A 22,379-nucleotide genomic window follows, 5' to 3' on the forward strand; every position below is an offset into this window, starting at 1 on the left:
CAACCATCTGTAATGGAATCTGATGCCCTCTTCTGGTGTGTCTGAAGATAGCTTCAGTGTGCTCATAAATAAAGTAAATAAATCTTTAAGAAGGAAAGAAAGAAAGGAAGAAAGAAAGAAAGAAAGAAAGGAAGGAAGGAAGGAAGGAAGGAAGGAAGGAAGGAAGGAAGGAAGGAAGAAAGAAAGAAACTAAGAAGCCCCCCCCCAAAAAAAAAGAAAGAAAAGAGGAATTTCTCCTCACTGGCACAGATTAAGTCTCCCTACTGGATGGGAGGGTTTCCGTTCTAAAATACAGCAATCATTAGTCTTCTTTATCAGCAGTGTGGGGATCTTTATCGTCAGAATCATCTCGTATTCTCTCATTGCTGCTCCGCCTCTTTTCCTCTGGACTCTGGCTGCAGAAAAGCACATCCCGCTAGATCGTGTTTTAGATTCAAACCTGTGGACCGTGTGATGAAGGAGCCATCTGGACTCCTTTAATCCCTTCCTCTGGTTAAGTAGGCAACACTGTCCTGCCTAGAAATGTGTTTACAGAGTGGCTTGGGAGCTCAGTGTGAACTCGGTACCAATCTCTGCTGTTTTCTGAGGCAAGCAGCAGAGACAGAAGAGAGCCCCCGAGAGCTAGGACCTTTGCAGCCATAGTTTTAGTGAAGTTTGAGCCTGCCAAAAGTCCTTCTGTGATAGAACTTAGTTATAGCAAAGAATGTGATCAAAGAGACTAGATTTCTGAGTCTGTTTTTATTTTGAGACATGACCTCACACTCACTATTATAGCCCAGGATAGCCTTGGACTTTTTAAAGATTTTCTTTCCTTCCTTTTCTTTTCTTTTTAAACTTTAGGTTTGTTTTATTTTATGTGTATGGGTGTCTTGCCTGCATGCAGTGTGTATACCTGGTGCCCATATTAGACAGAAGAAGGTGTTAGTTAGGTCCCCTGTAACTATGGTTATAGATGGCTGTGAACCCCTGGTGCTCTGGGAGATATGCCAGGGCTCTTGACCACTTGAGCCCCACCCCCTTGTTTTATTTTTTTATTTTTTTGTTGGTGGTGTTTGCTGGTTTGCTTTTGTTTATGTCCCGAGACAGATTTCTCTTGTTAATTCAGGCAGGCCTCAAACTGGTTTTTTAGTGGAGGATAACCTTGAGCTTGGGTGCCTCCTGAGTTCCAGGATTAGAGACAAACGCTACCACACCTGGTTTACTGTGGTACTGGGGATCGAACCCAGGGCTTTATGCATGCCAAGCAAACACTTCAGCAACTGAACTACATCGGCAGCAGCCTGAGTTTATCTTCATTGACAGTGAGGTCTCCTTTTATTTCCAGTTAGGTTCACTCATTAGGCCAAGGAATAGTGGACGAGGCCTTATCCAAAGGCATGCAAAATAGGCAGATGTCCTGATTTATGGAAGTAGGAAACAACCCAGGGAAGGAAGGGCGTGGGCTGTCCTGCGGCAGCCTTCTGCCTGGCCATCCTTTCTGCCCGCCCATTTAGAACACAGCCATCCATTCACTCTGAAAAGTTTTGGATCACACACACACACTGACTTGCCGGTGCTGTACTGGCCAGAATTTTCCCCCTGGGTATTTTTGACCGAATTCTCTGACTCCCTCTGTTTGTGTTCACATATTAGCTTTATCTTTGATAAGTGTTTGGTAAATAATGGGCTCATAGGTGCCTGACACGTGGCTTCTCCGGACCCCACGACCATGGGGAAATAGGCAGCCAACGGGAGCTGTGATCACTGCCCTTTCCCCTGCAGAGGGTAGCAGACATGGAGCAGGAGGTCGTGTTTGCTATGTTTGATGAGAACAAGAGCTGGTACATCGAGGACAACATCAACAAGTTTTGTGAGAATCCCGATGAGGTGAAGCGTGATGACCCCAAGTTTTATGAATCAAACATCATGAACAGTAAGTCAGACCCCTGTTTCCATCCATCTTTTCCACCCTGGCGGTCGCAGTGTGTCTGTACCCAGAGGCAGAAATGTGATGATGGGCGTAATCCTCTCTAGTCACCCTCTCCTCTCCTCACTCACAGCTCAAGGACTTGTTGACTGGACAAGATGGCAGCCAAAGCCTATAGTCTGTTAGGAAAAGGCTCAAAGCCTGGTGATCCTATAAGTCAGGATGGCATCCTACTTCCAAAGTGCGTTGGGAGGGGGTGGGGTAGTGGTATACGATGTGGTGTGTGATATGTGTATGTGTGTAGTATGGTTATGTGTATGGGTGTGATTGTGTGTGTAGTTTGTGGTGTGTGATGTGTGTGTGTGGTATGATTATATGTGTATGATTGTGATGTGTGTGTGTGAGATTGTGTATGTTGTAGTATGGTTATTTGTGTGTGATTGTGTGTGTAGTTGTCTGTGGTGTGTGATATGTGTGTGTGTGGTATGATTATATGTGTATGATTGTGATGTGTGTGTGTGAGATTGTGTATGTTGTAGTATGGTTATTTGTGTGTGATTGTGTGTGTAGTTGTCTGTGGTGTGTGATATGTGTGTGTGTATGTGTAGTATGATTATATGTGTATGATTGTGATGTGTGTGTGTGAGATTGTGTATGTTGTAGTATGGTTATTTGTGTGTGATTGTGTGTGTAGTTGTCTGTGGTGTGTGATATGTGTGTGTGGTATGATTATGTGTGTATGATTGTGGTGTGTGTGTGAGATTGTGTAAGTGGTCATCTGTGGTGTGTGATATGTGTATGTGGTGTGATTGTGGTATTGTGTGATTATGTGAGTAGTATGTGGGGTAGTATGTATGTTGTATGTGGCATGTACGCGTGTGGTTGTTTGTGGTGTGTATATGGTGTGTTTGTATGTGGTATGTATGTGTGTTTTGGTGTATTGTGTATGATGTATATGCCTGGCGGGTGGGTGGGTGTGATTGTGTGGTGTGTGTATGTGTGTTTAACTGTACATGCTTTAGGCAGTGAGGAAGCTTTGGGGGAAGGCACTGAGGGCTTTGGTCAGTGGAACCTGAGGATTTTAGCAACGTTCATAATGAACACTCTGTAGTTGACACCAGGACAGAAATGAGATGTTTTTAGAGAATGCTGCTTTGTGAAGTCAAGCAAAGTGACTCTGGGAATCCAGAAGAAAGGCAGCGTGTGCGGAGGTCGAAGGGAAAGTGAGTCATGAGGAGTTGAGAGCGGAGGGCAATCTCTCTGAGCCACAGTTCTGACACTTGCTGTGATTCCAAAGTTCATTGTCATGAGAAATCTGAGGTGAATTTTACTGTGGGGTCTGCAAGCAAATCTCCCCACAACCGCTAGCGCCCTCCCCACTGTCCCTCAAAGTAAAGAGCCTCCTCCACAGTGTTTTCTGACAGACAATCCCCTCCAGGTGGGTGGCTCTCCCAGGGTCTGGGCACGGAGCTCCAGGACTGACATTCAGCTTTCTTCACATAATTTCCTTTCAGCAATGGATCTGTGATAGCTCTGGGCCAGGACTGCCCACAAAATCACATGTGAGTCACTCACATAAAGTTTTCTGGGAAAGTTGAAAACTAAAGAGAAATAGATAAAATTAATTAGAATAATGTTTTACTCGGCTCAGTATATTCTGGTTACTGCCTTTCTGTTGCTGTTGTTTGAGACAAGGTCTACTCTGTAGAGACATCATAATTTTTAAATATAATAGAAAATGAGGTTTGTCTTATTACTGATTTTTGCAGTAGAATGTGTATTTATTTGATCCTTAAAGCTCATGTCAGTGAAGTCCACCTATATCTTAGTAGCCACTTGTAGCCAGTCCATCACATTAGACCATTAAAAAAAAGCATCTGGGGTGATGTGGAAACGAGTCACACACACCTTCAGCAACTCTACCAGTATTCGGTACAGAGTCTCATAGAATCTTTGTCTTAGTACCAAGCATCATACTAGAATTGTCACAGTGATGACCTGTGTGTATAGATTGGGCCTTTAAATAAATCATATCGTAATTGGATCACCACACTCACTACCCATGCACATTAAAATGTTACCTAAATTGATCTTCCTTTAGAGAAAATTAAAATATATGAACTCAATACATGAATGGAAACTGTTAGGTCCACCATGAGTTACAGACAATAAGTCTCAATGACAATGTGCTGTGAGCTTCTTTTTGTGACATTCATTTCACTCATAACTACTATGTCAAGAAGATAGAGTTCTCGTACATAGACCTGTCTTCCCAGCAGATGCATCTCAGACAATTTAAATCAATTGTGAGAATATATTAATGGCACATCATAAAGTAGCATTTTATATTTGCTTGGTGAGTGAGTGGCTAAATCGACCTGCGTGAAAGGCTCTGTCTCTATCCTGACTTTTCTCATTCGGCTAACTCAGGAGCATCAGCCATCACTTGCAAAGCTGAATGTGGTCTATGACCTACTCACGCATTATTAGACCTTATAAAGCTTATCTTTAATAATCACCATTCTGATGCAGACAACTAGACGTAGGGACCTGGGGATAATTAGACATGGGTCCTCTTGTTGGGCAGACCTGGCATTTGACAGCTTTTCCTCTTTCAGCTATCAATGGGTACGTGCCTGAGAGCATATCCACCCTAGGATTCTGTTTTGATGATGCCGTACAGTGGCACTTCTGCAGTGTGGGAACTCATGATGACATTCTGACCGTCCACTTCACTGGGCACTCATTCATCTATGGGAGGAGGCACGAGGACACCTTGACCCTGTTCCCCATGAGTGGTGAATCTGTGACTGTCGTGATGGATAATATTGGTGAGTAAGAGTGTGGAGAGCTCCTGAGATCTCAGATGGAAAAGGTCTGCTGAAGTCTCCAAATTACCACCATCCCTGGTGTGTCTGCAGGATGCCTACACTGTTTCTTGTGGTTTATAATTGGGAGATTAACTTGCACATCCCTGGAACAACGGCACAGTAAAGACATACCATGTCAGCAAGATAAATGTAACTATGAAGAAGCAGCATAAAGATATTAGCCATGAAAACAACCTTTGATGCCCTTCCTTGTCCACCTTTAAATGAAGTACTGGCATAGGATTTGCCAACTTGGATATATATAGTAACTGTCGAGGGAGCCCAAGGACACACCTATGTCTACTTCCCTGAAGCTGTTTGTCTGTTTAGATTTATTTATTTATTTATGTGAATATTCTGTTGCTGTCTTCAGACACACCAGAAGAGGGCATCAGATCCCATTACAGATTACTGTGAGCCATCGTGTGGTTGCTGGGAATTGAACTCATGACCAAGCCAGCTCAGTCAGTCAACAGGTTATCCAGGGCAGGAGTGAGAATTAAGAAGAGAAAAAGATAATCAGACAACATTTAACATGACTCTAGCCAGTTCTGAGGCTGAAGCAGCTTTACTTTTTCTCAGTCTGCTTTTGTATCAATCTAGATACATTTAAAGAATATGGTCAGTGCTCAGATCAAAGACAAAGTGATCAAGCAAGGTAAAAATCAAAGAGACCATACCAGGTAGCAATCAAACAAAGCAGTAAGGTCCCCAGAGTCCCTGGGTCTGGGGGCTTAATAGGATTATTAAGACAAAAGGGACGTCACACATTCCTTGGCTGTGTTTACCTTGATCCTTGCATTAGCCCAAATGTGAATCTTCTTATCTGAGCCTTCTTCCTTGAGCCCAGTGACAGGTACTTGCCAAAATTTCTATGAACAGCACCAAGAGCTCTCCACAAACTCAGGACCAAACTCAGGACCCCGTAAGAACAGTCAACGCTCTTAAATGCTGAGCCATCTCTCAAGCCTCGTCCACCCCACCTCCGCCCCTGGAACTGTTTTTACAAACATGGGCTACCATGTCTAACTTTTTAGAAAAACAAAAAACAAAACAAGAACAAACAAACACACAAAAACACGAATTCTGGGGAATCAAACTTAGGTACTTGTGGCAGCTGAACCATCTCCCCAGACCCACTTTTCAGTTCTTAGCAGAGACCATCCCACCATCCAGGGAACAATCATTAGATAAGCCTTAGAGGCTGTCTCAGAGACCACATCGGCATATAAGACCCAAGTTCAAACCATGCTCTGCCACTTGGTGTTTTTGTAACTTGAGACAGCTTACTCACCCTCACTAAGCTTTAAGTCACTCATCCTAAAAGCAGAACAGTGCTTTACAGAGTTTCATCAGCTCCTAGCTGTAAGATATGCAAAAAGATATGCCTAGCACTCCACACATGGCTCCCACTGGACATGTCCCAGGTCATCCTTAGTGTGTCAGTAATTCACTTTCAATGTGACTCGAACTTACTTTGTCCTCACATACATCATTTCCTAGAAATACCTAAATATCCTTTTTTTTTTTTTTGGGTGGGGGGGAAGAAACAATCTCATCATCTCCCAAACTCCAAGTCTTAGACAAAATGTACAACTAAGAAGATATTAATGATTTTCAAGGTCCATTTTATCATCAATCCCTGCACCCTTTTTCTTGATATATTCTAAAAGTGACTCTTAAAAAAATCCAAACTGGGGGCTGGGGATTTAGCTCAGTGGTAGAGCGCTTACCTAGGAAGCGCAAGGCCCTGGGTTCGGTCCCCAGCTCCGAAAAAAAGAAAAAAAAATCCAAACTGAAGGTCTATTTTTCTCCTTAATTTCCACAGATCATAACTACCCTAGCCTACAAGTACATTGACCTTGTGATTAGATTCCAAAACAAAGTCAAGTTACGTTTTTTTAAAACTTCCTAAATATCTTATTCCTGGTTTTTTCTTTTTATGTCACCATGACTCAGTAACTCACCATTCACTAGAAATTTTTTTCCCCAACAGATCCTCCTGTTTCAGTAACTTTTCGTGAGCTTTCAGCCTTCTCTTCTCTGTCTTTTATGAAGGAACTTGGATGTTGACCACCATGAGTTCCAATCCAAGACGCAGAAACCTAAGATTGAGATTCAGGGATGTTAAGTGTAACCGGAATGATGATGACGATGAAGACTCATATGAGATTTATCAACCTCTTGAACCTACATCCATGACAACTCGGAAAATTCATGATTCTGTGGAAAATGACTTTGGCATAGAAAACGAAGATGATGATTACCAGTACGAACTGGCGTCAACACTAGGAATTAGGTCATTCAGAAAGTCATTGTTGAATCCGAAGGAAGACGAGTTCAATCTCACTGCTCTCGCTCTAGAAAACAGCTCTGAATTCATATCTCTAAGCACAGACGGAGTTGTTGACTCAAAATCCTCAAGAAACCTTAGTAAGATCACCAATAATAACCTCAACGACTCTCAAAGAACACTTTCTGGCTCAGGAGCCACCATAGCTGGTATCCTACTTGGAAACCTTACTGGCTTAGGTAAGAACTCCGTCCTCAACCCTTCAACAGAATATCATTCCAGCTCATATTATGAAAATGATATGGAAGACCCACAGTCGAACATCACAGTGGTATACCTACTTCCTCTTGGTGCAAAAGGATCAGGGAGTCGAGAACAGACTAAACCTAAAACAATCAAGACAGGAAGACCCCACAGGATGAAGCACAGGTTCTCCTGGATGAAAGCTCCAGCCGGAAAAACTGGGAGGCATTCAAATCCAAAGAATACTTCTTCCAGAATGAAGTCTGAGGAGGACATTCCTAGTGATTTGTTACTCTTAAAACAAAAGGTCGCATCCAAACTTTTGAACAGACAGTGGCATATGGCTTCTGAAAAGGGTAGTTATGAAATAATACCAGCAAATGGTGAAAACACAGATATTGATAAGCTGACAAACAGTCCTCAAAATCAGAATATCTCAACGCCTTGGGGAGCTAGCACCTCTCGCATAAACACGACAGGGAAGCCAAGTAACCTCCCAACATTTTCTAGATTTAGGCATAAATCTCCACATGTAAGACAGGAGGAGGAAAGCGGTGACTTTAAGAAAAGACAGTTGTTCATCAGGACACGGAAGAAGAAGAAGAACAGGAAGTTTGCACTACACAGTCCTCTGTCTCCAAGGGGCTTTTACCATCCGAGAAGAGAAGACCATCCTCCACTTTTAGATAGAAGACTACTCAATCATTCATTACTACTCCACAAATCCAATGAAACAGCTCTTTCCACAGATCTGAATCAGACCTCCCCTCCAGTGAGTACTGACAGGTCACTTCCTGACTATAATCAGAACCCTTCAAATGATACTGAGCAGATGAGCTCTTCTTTAGACCTTTTTCAGTCAGTGCCACCAGAGGAACACTCTCCAACATTTCCTACCCAAGATCCTAATCAAACACACTCTACCACAGATCCTAGCTACAGATCCTCTCCTCCAGAGCCCAGTCAAGGGATCGATTATGACCTAAGCCATGAATTTTATTCTGATGACATTAGTCAAACATCTTTCTTTCCAGACCAAAGTCAAAAGTCACCTCTCACTTCAGATGATGGCCAAGCAATCCCTTCCTCAGACTTAAATCTCTTTACCATCTCTCCAGAATTGGATCAAACAATTATTTACCCAGACCTGGATCAGTTGTTCCTTTCTCCAGATGACATCCAGAAGACCTCCTCCCAAGACCTGGGTCAGGTGACCCTTTCTCCAGATGAAAACCAAGAGACCTCCTCCCAAGACCTGGGTCAGGTGACCCTTTCTCCAAATGAAAACCAAGAGACCTCCTCCCAAGACCTGGGTCAGGTGACCCTTTCTCCAGATGACATCCAGGAGACCTCCTCCCAAGACCTGGGTCAGGTGACCCTTTCTCCAGATGAAAACCAAGAGACCTCCTCCCCAGACCTGGGTCAGGTGCCCCTTACCCCAGATGACAACCAGAAGACTTCCCCAGACCTAGGTCAGGTGCTCCTTTCTCTAGATGACAAGCAGAAGACTTACTTCCTAGACCCAGGTCAGGTACCCATCTCCTCAGACCAAAGCTGGGAGACCTCCTCCACTGACCTTAGCCTACTGACTCTCTCTCCGAAATTTGGTCAGACAGTCATTTCCCCAGACTTGGATAAGATGCCCCTCTCTTCAGACAACAGTCAAGTTACCCTTTCCCCAGACCTCAGCCTCTTGACCCTCTCACCAGATTTTAATGAGATAATACTATCCCCAGACATTGATCAGGTGACCCTCTCTCCAGACCTCATCCAGACAAGCCCTGCTCTTAATCACAGGCACAAAACATCCTCTGCAGACCCTGGTCAAGCATCCTACCCCCCAGATTCTGGTCAGTCTTCACCTCTTCCAGAACTGAATCAGACTCTTCCTCATCCAGACCTCATTCACATGCAGCCTCCTTTACTATCTCCCACACCTAATGACACTTCTTTGTCAAAGACATTTAACCCCCTTGTTGTAGTAGGTCTCAGTAGAGTTGATGGAGACGATGTTGAGATGATTCCAAGTGAGGAGCTAGAGAGCATTGACGAAGATTATCCTGAGGATGACTATGTAACCTACAATGACCCCTACAAAACAGACACCAGGGCAAATGTCAACTCCTCCAGAAACCCTGACACTATTGCAGCATGGTATCTCCGTAGCTTCGGTGGGAACAAAAAATTCTACTATATTGCTGCTGAAGAAATATCCTGGGATTATTCAAAATTTGCACCAAGGTTTGACTAGTTTTCTCTTTACACTCTCATTCTTTGTCACCACTGCTATGAAAATCACCTACATTTCTTTGGGGATAATTTTGAACAAATGATACTTCATATAATCTGAGTCTCCAGTGATAGTTCCTTTGTCATTTCCAATATTAGCTTCTACATTTTAGGTGACACCCAAGCAAAACAAGAGCCATTACTATGGAAGTCTGTGGTATCCCATCTGTCCATTTATATTTTGTTACCTGTATCTTGAGGATCCTATCATGAGAATCCTTGCTCAGACCAGTGTCTAAAAACTTAGGGATAATTATGCTTTAGCAAAATCAAAACTCAGAATGTCCACTCTTAAGGTAAAGGACACTTATCCATAGACTTTTTATACATACTGTAGAAATACTATACTATAGGACTATTATAGGAATTTGCTGTCTAGACTATAGTAATACTATGTAAGTTTAATAAATGAGATTTGACATAGCCCAAAAGATCCTAGGAAGTCTTACCTAAGAAAATATATTTGAGCAGGGAATTAGGATATATGTAATCACCTGTGTTTCAATTACATATATTTACTAGCTCATAGATGGAATGGTCATTAAATATTCTATGCTAGTTACCAGATTATTTCTTAAGTTCTTTTCAATTTTTTAATTTTTATTTTATATGTATTTTGGATACCGGCATGTATGTATGTGAGCCATGTGTGTGCCTGGCACCCTCAAATGCCAGAACATCCATTATATTATATTATATTATATTATATTATATTATATTATATTATATATTTATTTTATGTTATATATTAATATATATTAATAACTAGAACTGGAGTTACAAGTGGTTGTAAGCGTCCCAAAGTAGGTGCTGGGAACCAAACTTGGATACCCTTAACAATTGAACTATTTCTTCTTTTAAATGGATACTATTGCTGTCATTTTAGTGAAATGGACAATGAAGAAACAGACAACACTCCAAAGGACACCACATACAAGAAAGTTGTTTTCAGAAAATACCTTGATAGTACTTTCACAAGCCGTGATCCTCAGGGGGAATATGAGGAGCACCTTGGCATTCTTGGCCCTGTAATACGTGCTGAAGTGGATGATGTGATCCAAGTAAGTCTCATGTGAACCTCCTAGATCCTCAGGAAACTTACCACAAGCACCAAAACATTGCTAAGGTATCAGCAACCTGGGAAGTGATTGGCTTCCCAGAATTAACAAATAACAGCATTCTTTCCTCACAAAGACAGCCTGGCTATTTGACAATTTTTGAACTACAGAAAAGATCTTACCCTTCTTAACAGTGAAAATGATTTAATCTGGAAGAAATAGCACTGAGATTTCTAGCTGAAGCCAGCCTGTCTTGAACTAACCTGGAAAATGGCTGAAGTAGGGATGGCAATAGCATTGATTTATAAATATGTCCCAATACTTTCTTAAGAGACAAGATAAATGAAAAGGAAACTAGGAATCAGAGAAAAGATGTCTCTCCACCATAAATGAGTGAGCAAGTTTCTTAAGTATCTTACCAGATTTAGTCATTGATTGCTTTCAAAATCCTGTATCTAGTTCCCAGACAGTAGCTTATTTTTATTGTTGTAGGGTATCTGGGCAGCCAGAATTCAAATTGGGAGTCTTTATTAAGCAAGCTAGCGACTGCCTGGTGAGAAACACTTTCAGAGAGCAGCCCCGCAGAATGCATATTTTAGGGAGTTGTTAAAGACAAAGAGCATAGAAAAGCTACATCCTGATTGGCAGTTGCAGAAGGAAGCAAGCAAGCAGTTTAACAGAAGCCAAGCACATGCAGTTAGCTGGGTTTCTACAACAGTGTTGGATGCTTTCCCACATGACTTTTCAGGGTATGCCTTAGAAACCAAAGATGACTTCAGCTGAGACAAGATGGAGAAACCTTTACCCTGTTACATTGTAACAGAGTTTAGCTCCCCCGTACTTCCTCGCCTCTCACATATCAAACAAAACAAATTAATAATAATAACAATAAACAAACAAAACACACGAGAAAATGCTGTGGATCTAAAGTAAACCATTCTGTGTCCAAAGACATAACATTTTATTGGTGTGAATATTTGCCAAATTGTCAATGGCCATTTGCTCTTTTCCAAAGGGCACACAGAGGGTGGGGGAGATGACTCAGTAGGTAAAGAGTAACCACTCAGCATGTGATACGCAAGACCCTGTCCTTGAACTCCAACACATCAAGACCAATCAATCATAAAAGATAATGGGAATCTGTTTTAGTCAGCTTTCTGTTGCTGTGGTAAAACTCAAGATAACCCAAAGGAGGAAAAACTTTTATCCCATGATTTCATCCATGATTGCTTGACTCCTTTACTTTGGGTCCTCCACTGAGGCTGGACAAGATGGCTGCTTACCTCATGGTGGCTAGAACTTAAAGAGAAAGAAAGGGATGTGCCACTGCCCTGAGATTGCTTCAGGGCATGCTCCAGGTAGCCTGTCTTCTTTCTTTCTTTCTTTCTTTCTTTCTTTCTTTCTTTCTTTCTTTCTTTCCTTCTTTCTTTCTTTCTTTCTTTCTTTTTTTTATTCCTTTCTTTCTTTCTTTCTTCCTTTCTTTCTTTCTTTGACCCAATTGATAAGATATAATTGCCCACCTTAACATACAAAGCCCAGTACACATCCATCCTTTAAGAACATTAATAACAACCTGTAAATACATAGAGTGGAATCTTTACGTCAGCTTCCATTTTTCTCTCTGCCGTGATTAACCTCTCTGTCCCTCCTGTCTCCTCTTTCTGTTCCAGTCTCCTCCTCTTCCTTCAAACTTTTCTCCTGCCTATCCTTCCTTCTCATCCAATGACAGGCCTCCTTCTAACCTGTACCTGCCCTCACCTGTATTTTACAAATTAAATGGGGAGAAGGGGTGAAGTCACCTGAGACCTGAGTACGTGACTAGGCAGCCGTCCTTGAGCAATGGAATCAGCATCAAGATATAGATAACTCCAGGGCAAATCACAACACCTCCCCCTTTTTATCCAGTTAAAAGGCCTTTTCACTTATATGAAAATTGAGTACAATTATTACCATTCTACAATTTATAAAACACACTCAACACCCAGCCCATCAATTTTATCCATTAACTAAAGCACCTTGTCACCTATCCTAAAAGACTATAATTCTATACCTGACTTATATCTTGGTTTGAGATCGTATGCCATCTGAAAAACCACCCTTTCAAATGTATTATCCTTCTCAATGCTAAACAGCTTGGGTTGTCTACAAGACTACCAGTTTTCAACCACATCAGAAATCTTTGAATGACCAAATATCTATACACATAGAAAGTCTAACACAGCTTGCAGAACTGAGAGGTTGTAGAGACAAATCTCCACTAGCACAGTCCTCTGTTAGCAACATGTGAGTGCAAGTCTTTGTCCTTCTGGCCCCAAATCAACTGACAGACTCTTGAAATGCTGAGTTTTGAAGGGTTGATCACCTTGTCTTGGCAGAGCTTATCAGTCAACTATTCTGCATAATGTGTCCTTTTCTGGACAGCATTAGTCTGCAGATGAAATAGGCAGTTTTGTTCAATGGCTTCCTAGCCACAAAGTATTGCCTCACCTGGAGATAGAGATGTGCAAATTCTTCATTAAATCTGCCAAAGGGGAACTGTTAGGAGCAGCTACGTCTCAACAAAAGATAAATAACTTTAAGTCTCAAATTTTGTGGATTTCTGACATTTTTGAAAACCATCTATATAAGACAATCTGGACTGTTGTCTTTATATCTTAATATTATCTTGAAAGTACTCTCACAAAGTCAGAGCCATGAATTTGCTATTTGGCCCTTAACTCACATGTGTAATCAACTCAGAAGTTTGTAATGACATCACAGAAGGACTGGCTCTAAACCTTGTACTTTTAAACTTTTTTGATGAATAAATTCTATACCAAAGCAAAGATGTGATTTTAGCTTAGTTACCAAATGAGATTATGACTGTACAATTCAATCTTGCTAATTCCTCTCTGTTAAAGTACAACCAATTTTAAATTCCTAATAAAGACAACTTTAGAATAACTGCTTTCAGCCCCCCCCAAAAGTCCAGGGAATTGGAGTGATGACTCCTCCATAACTTCTTCAAGCTGTACATGGGCGTTGAGATATCCTTAAGGGTATGGGTTAGGGAAAATGAAGCAAATGCTGTAGCCGCTGTGTCCTGACTGGATCCAGCTGAAAGTCCTTGAGACCAGGAATCCAAGTAGGCACACTCTGCAAATTGTAAATACACAGAGTGGAATCTTTACATCAGCTTCCATTTTCTCTCTGTCGTGGCTGATCTCCCCTGTCTTCTTTTATTAAGCACATGGCCTCACATGCTAAAGGTTTTACCTCCCAAAAGTGTCACAGGCTGGTAACTAAGCCATTGTCAACACATGGTTTGGGGGGGGGGGACAAAACAGTAATAGGACTCTTAATAGTTCTATACATCCCCTGAAAACATACGGAGCTTTCTGTCAAGTGATTGGTCACTAGAAATTACAGAGGAAAATGACCAGAAGATTCCCCCATGAGCCTGATGACTCTATGCCTAGTCTCAGCTGTCATTTTCTAACCTCATTTGTCACCAGGGGCTTAGTCTATCTGTGCATTTCCCAACCTAGCCACAGACAGGCTTTCCCTGCAGACATCTTTCTGCTCTTCTGGGAATCTAAAATGACCATGTTCTGATTTGTTCGTTTTACAAGGGCCAATCCCATTTTTCTTAAGAACCTTTCCATCGTTCTTCCAAATTCTCCTAAACATTCAGCTGTGTTTCCAAGGCAGCACCCTCCCAAACCCATTTACACTCTATGCACAGCATCTGTTATATCCAGATTCGTGCTTTGGGTTCACTCACGTCTCTCTCTTCACTAGTAATACAAAAGCTTATTACGATCAAGAGCCATGCTTTATTCAGGTTCAAATCTCACTTGTGGATACGTTAGGTTTTGTTGCTGTGACAAAATATACAGGGGAAACGATTTTAAACGGTAAGATTTCTTTTGGCTTAGGGGATTGAGTGCTTTCAGTTTATAGTTACCTGCCCACCATCTCTGTGGGACTGGGTTAAGGCACAGAGTATCATGGTAGGAGGCATGTGGCGAAATGTAGCTGTGGAGTCCTGGAAGCAGACAAGAAAAAGAAGGGACCAGGCAGATGATAGATATGTCAAGAGTGTGCCCCAACGAGCCTCTTCCTACCTAGGTTCAACCTCCTGGTTTTCACCACCTTCCAATAATATAATCAAATTATGAATCTGCCATCCTATTTATCTGTTGGCCAGAGCCCTCATGGTATAATCACTATCCTGAAGTCCCAAACAAGCTCTCAACACATGAGTCTGGAACAGACAGTTCAAGTCATTAGAGAAGTAACTTAGGATTGAACTGTAGCTTGAGCCTAAGAGCACATTTTTGTGTTTTGAAGGTAAGTTGGTCAGGGCCTAACTCATGTGATCATTGGTAAAATAGATCAAATAATATGCATTAATTAGGTTGCAATTATAGGCACCCAGTATACCCTAGCTCTGATATCGTAACTGCCTGTCACAGCCTGTATCGTTGTGGTTTTAGTTTGGTGTTGCTTGCTATGTTAATACATTTGTAGGTCACTCTTCTCTCTCTCTCTCTCTCTCTCTCTAGGTTCGATTTAAAAATTTAGCATCCAGACCATATTCTCTTCATGCCCATGGACTTTCCTATGAAAAGTCCTCAGAGGGAAAGAATTACGAAGATGACTCTCCTAAATGGTTTCAGGAAGATGATGCTGTCCAGCCCAATAGCAGTTACACATATGTATGGCATGCCACTGAGCGCGCGGGACCAGAGAACCCCGGTTCTGCCTGCCGGGCTTGGGTCTACTATTCTGCAGTGGATGTGGTAGGTTTCAGTTCTGACCTCTCCCTCATCATATAGCCCCAGTTCACCTTTTCTTGTTAAAAGTCTCTCCTGTGAGGTGTGCGGTGGGGACACATGCCTTTAATCTCAGCACTCAGGAGGCAGAGGCAGGTGGATGTGAGTTTGAAGACAGCCTGGTCTACAGAGTGATTTTCAGGACAGCCAGGGCTACACAGGGAAACCCTGTCTTGAAACCTAACACCTCCCATGACCAAAAAAAGAGCCTCTCCTGCTCGTTATGGGGCACAAGAAAGGGCTACCATCCACAGTGTGCCTACCATGGCCTCAGATTCTCCCGACAGTTCATCAGAAATGGCACAGAGAAAAGCGTTCATCCGCGGATGTTATGGGGATTGCATAAATGAGGTGTGTACACAGAGAAACGTGCTCTTTAACAATTTGAAAGTAGTTTAGTCTTAAGTCAGGCTTTTGGAGACTGCAGGGAGTCAGGAGACAAGGAAAGTATTGAGCCAACCGTGTGGGCACAGATCACAGGCTGGCTTTGGGAGTTTAAGGAGCAATGTTTTTCCCTGCTCCAATTAAGCCAGGAGGAGATTCAATTTGTTACTTAATGAATACCCTTTGCTAATAAAGAATTTTTTTTTGTATTTTGATAATAAGTCAACCCCATTCTGAGTTAAATAAGGACACAGGGAGTAGACTGCTGTGTTCCCAGAAAAATAATCCAGGCACATTCCACCCGGAACAGCTCCCACAGGAAGGTAGGAGTCACTGGCTTCTCTAGATGAACTGTGCTGACCGTGGTAAGCTGTGCCAAGCCCCTGTCCTCTTGGCTGGCCTTGGGCACCTAGGAGAGCCAGAGGGATGCCAGCATCCATGCAGTGCCTTCTGCACGCTCAGCTGCCTTCTTTCTCCTTGACCGTGAGACAGAGAGACAGACCTTTGCACAGTAAGAAACCCAGACAAGAGGTGGCTGAGGACTCTTCCCAGGTTCACAGCCAAACAAAACACAGAGCCCTCTACCTGGCAAAGGGCAGCCGCGGTTCCAGTTTGCCCTCAAACACAGATTTCTTTGCTAAGACAAGGTATCTGGGGTTCCCTTTTGTCCCTGGACCAGTGGTTTGGGCTGATTTCTACCAGGGTCGGGGAAGTCAAAGATGTATACTTTGTGGAAGCAAGTGAAGGGGTCAAGGACATCACAGGCCTAGTGTTGACCCCACCTCTTATGAAAGTTCCCAAGGAGCCTCCTGAACTTAGTGCCACAAGAAAAACTATGCTGGTCTCTGACCATGTGGGACCTCCCTGAACACCATGCTCCCGGGGAAAGGCACCCATCATGAAACCCAGGGCAGCCAGGTGGGTGTGTTGTAATGACTCATCTGTACCACAACACAGCAAGGCTCAGTTAGTCTCAGGCAAGGCTGAGGGGAACAAGGCCTGGCCACCTGACTCCTGCACCACTCTGTCATGGAGGAAGCAATTTCCCACTTATTGTACCACACACATACCCAGCCCTCTGGGCACAGCCGGATGGTTTGACGTTCTTTTTGAGCTTTTAGAAGGTGTTCACTGGAAATTTAAGGGTCTTCACTTATCATTCCGTAATATATACAGTGTTCAAAACCACATGCTACATGTAGTAAATGCACATGTGCTTTTTAGCATATTTAGTGAGAGAGAGAGAAACAGAGGGGGGAGGGACAGAGAGAAGGGGGAGGGAGAAAGAGGGAGGGAAGGGGGAGAGAGAGGGGGGTAGAGAGAGGGGGTAGGGAGGGGGGAAGAGAAGGGGGAGGGAGAGAGACGGGGGAAGGGAGGGGGAGGGAGGGTGGGGAGAGAGAGAGAGAGAGACAGAGAGACAGAGAGAGACAGAGAGAGAGAGAGAAGCACATAGACTCAGTTTCTTATTGATTTGTTGATGATGTTTGGTGATTTTTTTCAATGCTGAGCACCAAACCCAGGGTCTCCTCTAAACTCATCAAATATTCATCACCGCAGCCCCAAACGTCTGTGGGAGTGTTCTTCTAGGCTTAGGTGTAAAATACCCATTCTCATCCCTACAGGGACACTAGGAAAGCAATTTACCCTTTCATAACTGCAGGTTCTTTTTTTTTTTTTTCTCTATTCTTTTTTTTTTTTTCCGGAGCTGGGAACCGAACCCAGGGCCTTGCGCTTGCTAGGCAAGTGCTCTACCACTGAGTCAAATCCCCAACCCCAACTGCAGGTTCTAAAATTGTGCGTGGTGGCCAAGATCTGCGATTCCAGATACTCAGGAGGCTGTGCAATTGGCTCAGGGTGTGAGCAAGGATGGCCTGAGCAGTTTAGTGAGATCCAATCTTGAAAATTAAAAAGAGGCTGGGAATGGAAATCAGTTCAGTTCCTGGTTCCAAAATATAGAGGGAGAGAAAGATGGAGGGAGAGGGAGCGGGGGGGGGGGGGCGGGGGGAGGAGAGAAATTAGTCAATTCATGTCCAATGAACGTATTTACATTTGCCATTCAGGATGGTTATCAGGATTAAATAAGATACTACGGACAAAGCCTTTAACACAGTCTAGTGGCTCAATAAACTGTATTCATTTGGTTGTCAATGTTATTATTGTTCCTCAGATAAAGGATAACTACCCAGTTTTATTACTGATCTTCAAGTTTGGAGCCTCCGAGATGAGATTTTCTGTTATGTAAGAGCTGTGATTGTCAGAGGAGGAAGAGAAAAATCCAGGTGAAAGGAAAGTGTTTTCAGCTTTCTGTTCTTTTCCTCCAGGAGCGAGACATCCACTCAGGCTTGATCGGCCCCCTTCTGATCTGCCGGAAAGGAACACTTGACAGGGCGAGCAACCTGCCTCTGGACATGAGAGAGTTTGTCTTGCTCTTCATGGTCTTTGATGAGAAGAAGAGCTGGTACTATGAAAAGTCCAAAGGGTCATGGAGAATTGAATCTCCAGAAGCGAAAAATTCGCACGAGTTTTACGGTATTTTCCCTCTGTCCTTGATCTACTCTCTGATTAAAGCTCACCAGGTCACAGCGCTTCCTGCCCTTAGGTCTTCCCAAGATTAGACCTTAGGTGTTCCTGAGGAGTCAGGAGCATCGATTAAACCTGACTGGGCATCCTAAAGAGGATTTGGCTGCTAGGAAATCTTGCTAAAGACCATTGAGGGAGTGCAGGATAGCACACATGGGCTACTGCCAGACAAAGCAACAAGAAAAAGGGCACTGTGCCCCAGACAGCAGCGTACATTGGAGTGAGCGTGGTGTCACTGTTTATGACACTACTGACCTTGTTTCTTGTTCTCTAAAAATGTAAGTATCCATGCTAAGACATGATCACACATGTGTCTCTTCTGAAATCAGAGTGGTTCTGGGAGGTTCATCTCTTTGCAGTTGCAGGAAGCACCTATGCCAGGCAGCCTGAGGAACTAGGAAGTTAAGCAGTCAGATGATGGGACACAATGCAGCCCGCACTTAGGTCACACTGGGAAAGTATCTCTGTTCAGAAGTCCTTTGACCGGCCCCCTTCTGACCTGCCTGTGGCCTGTAAATTGGCAGATAAATTACAAAATGGTTTAGGAAAGAGGCCAAATGAAGGGCTTAGTGCACAGCCAAAATGACAACAGCTAGAAATCAGAATTAAATAAAGACCTTGTATGCTAAGATGACTCAGTAAAGAATAATACTTGCTTCCAAACCTGAGGGCCACTCACCCAAACTAATTCCCCATTTGGACACACACACACACACACACACACACACACACACACACATACATACACACACACACACACACACAAAGTAAATGAAAGATAACTAAGTTAACAGTTTGGAAATGGAGGTGGTTGTCGTGAAATTCCTGATTACTGAGGACGTGTGCTGCAGGTAATGAGTCTGTCAGAATGTTGGGAGAGAAGAAACTTACATGTGCCTAAAATCTGCCCAATATTCTGGAAGCTGAGGTAGGAGGATTGACAGTTGGAGACAAGCCTGAGCTCCCCGATGAGATCTCTCAAAGAATAAACAAACAAACAAACAAACAAGCAAGCAAATAAACATAGGTCAAGATATTTTGTTTTGTTTTGTTTTGTTTTCCTTTTTTTTTTTGTCTCAAGGTTTATTCAGTACAATGACAAGAATCAGTCCACAGCACACGCATGAGGTACCTGACTCAGAAGCAAGTCAGAAGCAGAGAGGCTCACAGGCCAGGTTCACAATCTGTCTGTCCCTCAGCGTGTCTTGGGTGGTGGCTCCTTCCTCTGGATCCTCTATCTCGATGCAGCCAGGGGCAGCAGTAAGTTATCCTCTGGTCAGAAAGCAAGACAGCACAAGGGTAGGTCAAGATATTTTTATAACATGCTATTAGATACCACCTCTAGCCAGCCATTGAGGCTAGGTAGCCCTGTATCAGTAACACATTCAAGACACAGTTCTTCTATATTTGACTCTACTTCAAGGAGTTCAATGACACCTGTGAAAATACTTTGAGATACAAGCAGTCAAACAATTATTTGTTGCAAAAATCCCACCCACAAAGGATAAAATCTGCTTTTCATGAAAACATTTAAAGATTTTAAAAATTCAAGTGTCAAAAAATTCTGTTAAATAGAATACAGTTGATTCACACAGCTATTGGACAGACTGTAAATAATGTTCCTTGTTCCTCCCCTTCCCTCCCCTCCCCTCCCCTCCCCTCCCCTCCCCTTCCCTTCACTTCCCTTCCCTTCTTTCCAGGCCTCTCAGACCTTGCACTCGCTCACATGAGCAGGAAGTTCACTCTTTAGAAGTCCCCTCAGCCTAGTAAGAACAGGCTGCAGAGTCAGACAGACTGTCTCTCAGCTATGCCCTTTGCTTAAGGAGCACCCTCCAAGAAATACTTCCTGGTTCCCTCAAACAGTACAGCTTCATGATGCATAATTTGTAGACACTATGTAATCCCAACTTGTAGTATTTATCAGGCTGTGTGACAAAAAGATCTCGAGTCCCCAGCCCCTGCCTGGCTTTTGTAGCATGTGCTCAGGAATATATGAAATAGTATGTAAGTGAGCAAATCTTATCTCTCAGCTCCATCTATCAAATGCTCATTGAGTCCTCACTCCCATATCCTGGTGCAGCCACCTAACAATGCCGACACAATTATCACCTCAATGCCCTTCACTCTTACAACATCTAATTCTTTAACAGAAACTGAAACATGGGGGTGAGGGCTGGTGCCCAGGTATGTAGCTAGGCGTTCCCATACTTGGTATGATTTCACAAGTGCCAAAATAATTTCAACTCCTTTCCTTCCAAAAGTTGTCTTGACTGTTTTCCAAAATCCTACAGCAATCCATTGAAGAAGAGAATTCTTCCCTTGCTTATGTTCCAGTTAAGTATTTGGTAGCAACAAGATTTATCATTAACCTTTTTGTGTTATATTTTTAAGGTGATTAAGATTGTATCAGGTGCTTTAAATATACACAAACACACAGACATACAACACACACACATACATAAACATACACACACATACACAGGCATATACCACATATGCACACACAAACACATACATACATAACACAGACATATACCACACACACAAACATACCTCATACACACAGACACACACACACACAGGCATACACAGCACATGCACACACACACACACACACCACATACACGCAGACATATACAACATACACACACATACATATCATATATATACACATACACCACACACACACATACACAGACACACACACAGATATACACCACACACATATACAGGCACACAATGGTAGTGTGTCCAAGGATAAGTCAAGAAGGCCTCGAGCTCAAGGTCACTTTGGGCTAAAGAGTGAGTTCCAGGCTGGCATGAGGTATATACCAAGACCCCATCTCAAAACAAAATGAAACAAAATAAAATCCTCCGATTTCACTAAAGAAGTGTAGATCCAGTGCGGCAATCTTGGACTCTAACCTGAGAGGTAGGTAGAGGAGCAGTCTCTACAAGGACAGTGTGACACACGAACCTGTTATTTACCCTCACCGTGGGGCTTTGCATTGCCTGCCCTTTCTTGTTTTTCTGCAGCAAAGGAACATTTATACTATCCACGTGGAGGACCAATGGGCAAAACCTTAAGCAGGACAAAATCTAGGGAAAAGAGAGACAAAAACTGTTTAAAATGGAGCTGGTTCGTACTTTGGTGCTTATGAAGTAACCCAAGGATTTGGAAGTTCTAATTCAGCCTCTTACTGGTTCTGTGGAACTTCCAAGAACACTTTCTTTTTTTTAAGTTTTTTATTAGATATATTTCTTTACTTACATTTCAAATGTTATTCCCCTTCCCGGTTTCCTGTCCATAGGCCCCCATCCCCTCCCCTGCTCCTTCCCCATATGGGTATTCCCCCATACATTCCCCTTACTGCCACCCCATATTCCCCTGACTGGGGTCCAACCTTGGCAGAACCAAGGGCTTCCCCTTCCACTGGTGCCCCAACAAGGCTATGCAGTTGGAGTCCTGGGTCAGTCCATGTATAGTCTTTCGGTAGTGGCTTAGTCCCTGGAAGCTCTGGTTGATTGGCATTGTTGTTTTTATGGGGTTGCAAGCTCCTTCAACTCTTTCAATCCTTCCTTTAATTCCCCCCAAGGGGGTCCTGCTGAAAACACTTTCTACATCTGAATAGACTTAGGAATGTCCAGCAATGAGGAAGAAAGGTAGTGAGTCGAGGAAGACTCCCTGACTCCTCCTTGTGTCTACAAGTTTTTAATTGATTACAACTCTCTCTCCTTTCAGCAATTAATGGGATGATTTACAACCTGCCCGGCCTGAGAATGTATGAGCAAGAGTGGGTGAGGCTGTACCTGCTGAACATGGGCGGCCCCCAAGATATTCACGTGGTTCACTTCCATGGCCAGATCCTGCTGGATAATAGGACCAAACAGCACCACTTAGGGGTCTGGCCCCTCTTGCCTGGTAAAGATCTGAGATGG

At 43.0% G+C, this 22,379-nt stretch overlaps 1 protein-coding gene across 1 annotated transcript in view; it reads left to right on the forward strand.

The window, feature by feature from the left end:
• The window catches only part of F5 (coagulation factor V), a 69,591-nt gene that overhangs the window by 31,868 nt on the left and 15,344 nt on the right, over positions 1–22,379 (forward strand). The window contains exons 11-17 of the mRNA NM_001419051.1: positions 1,762–1,912; positions 4,525–4,737; positions 6,835–9,553; positions 10,488–10,662; positions 15,207–15,443; positions 18,182–18,389; positions 22,183–22,362. Coding sequence (NP_001405980.1) covers positions 1,762–1,912; positions 4,525–4,737; positions 6,835–9,553; positions 10,488–10,662; positions 15,207–15,443; positions 18,182–18,389; positions 22,183–22,362 — 3,883 coding nt within the window. The remainder of the gene's footprint in view (positions 1–1,761; positions 1,913–4,524; positions 4,738–6,834; positions 9,554–10,487; positions 10,663–15,206; positions 15,444–18,181; positions 18,390–22,182; positions 22,363–22,379) is intronic.

This window comes from Rattus norvegicus, chromosome 13 (genome assembly GCF_036323735.1).
Source record: "Rattus norvegicus strain BN/NHsdMcwi chromosome 13, GRCr8, whole genome shotgun sequence".
Lineage (NCBI taxonomy): Eukaryota > Metazoa > Chordata > Mammalia > Rodentia > Muridae > Rattus > Rattus norvegicus.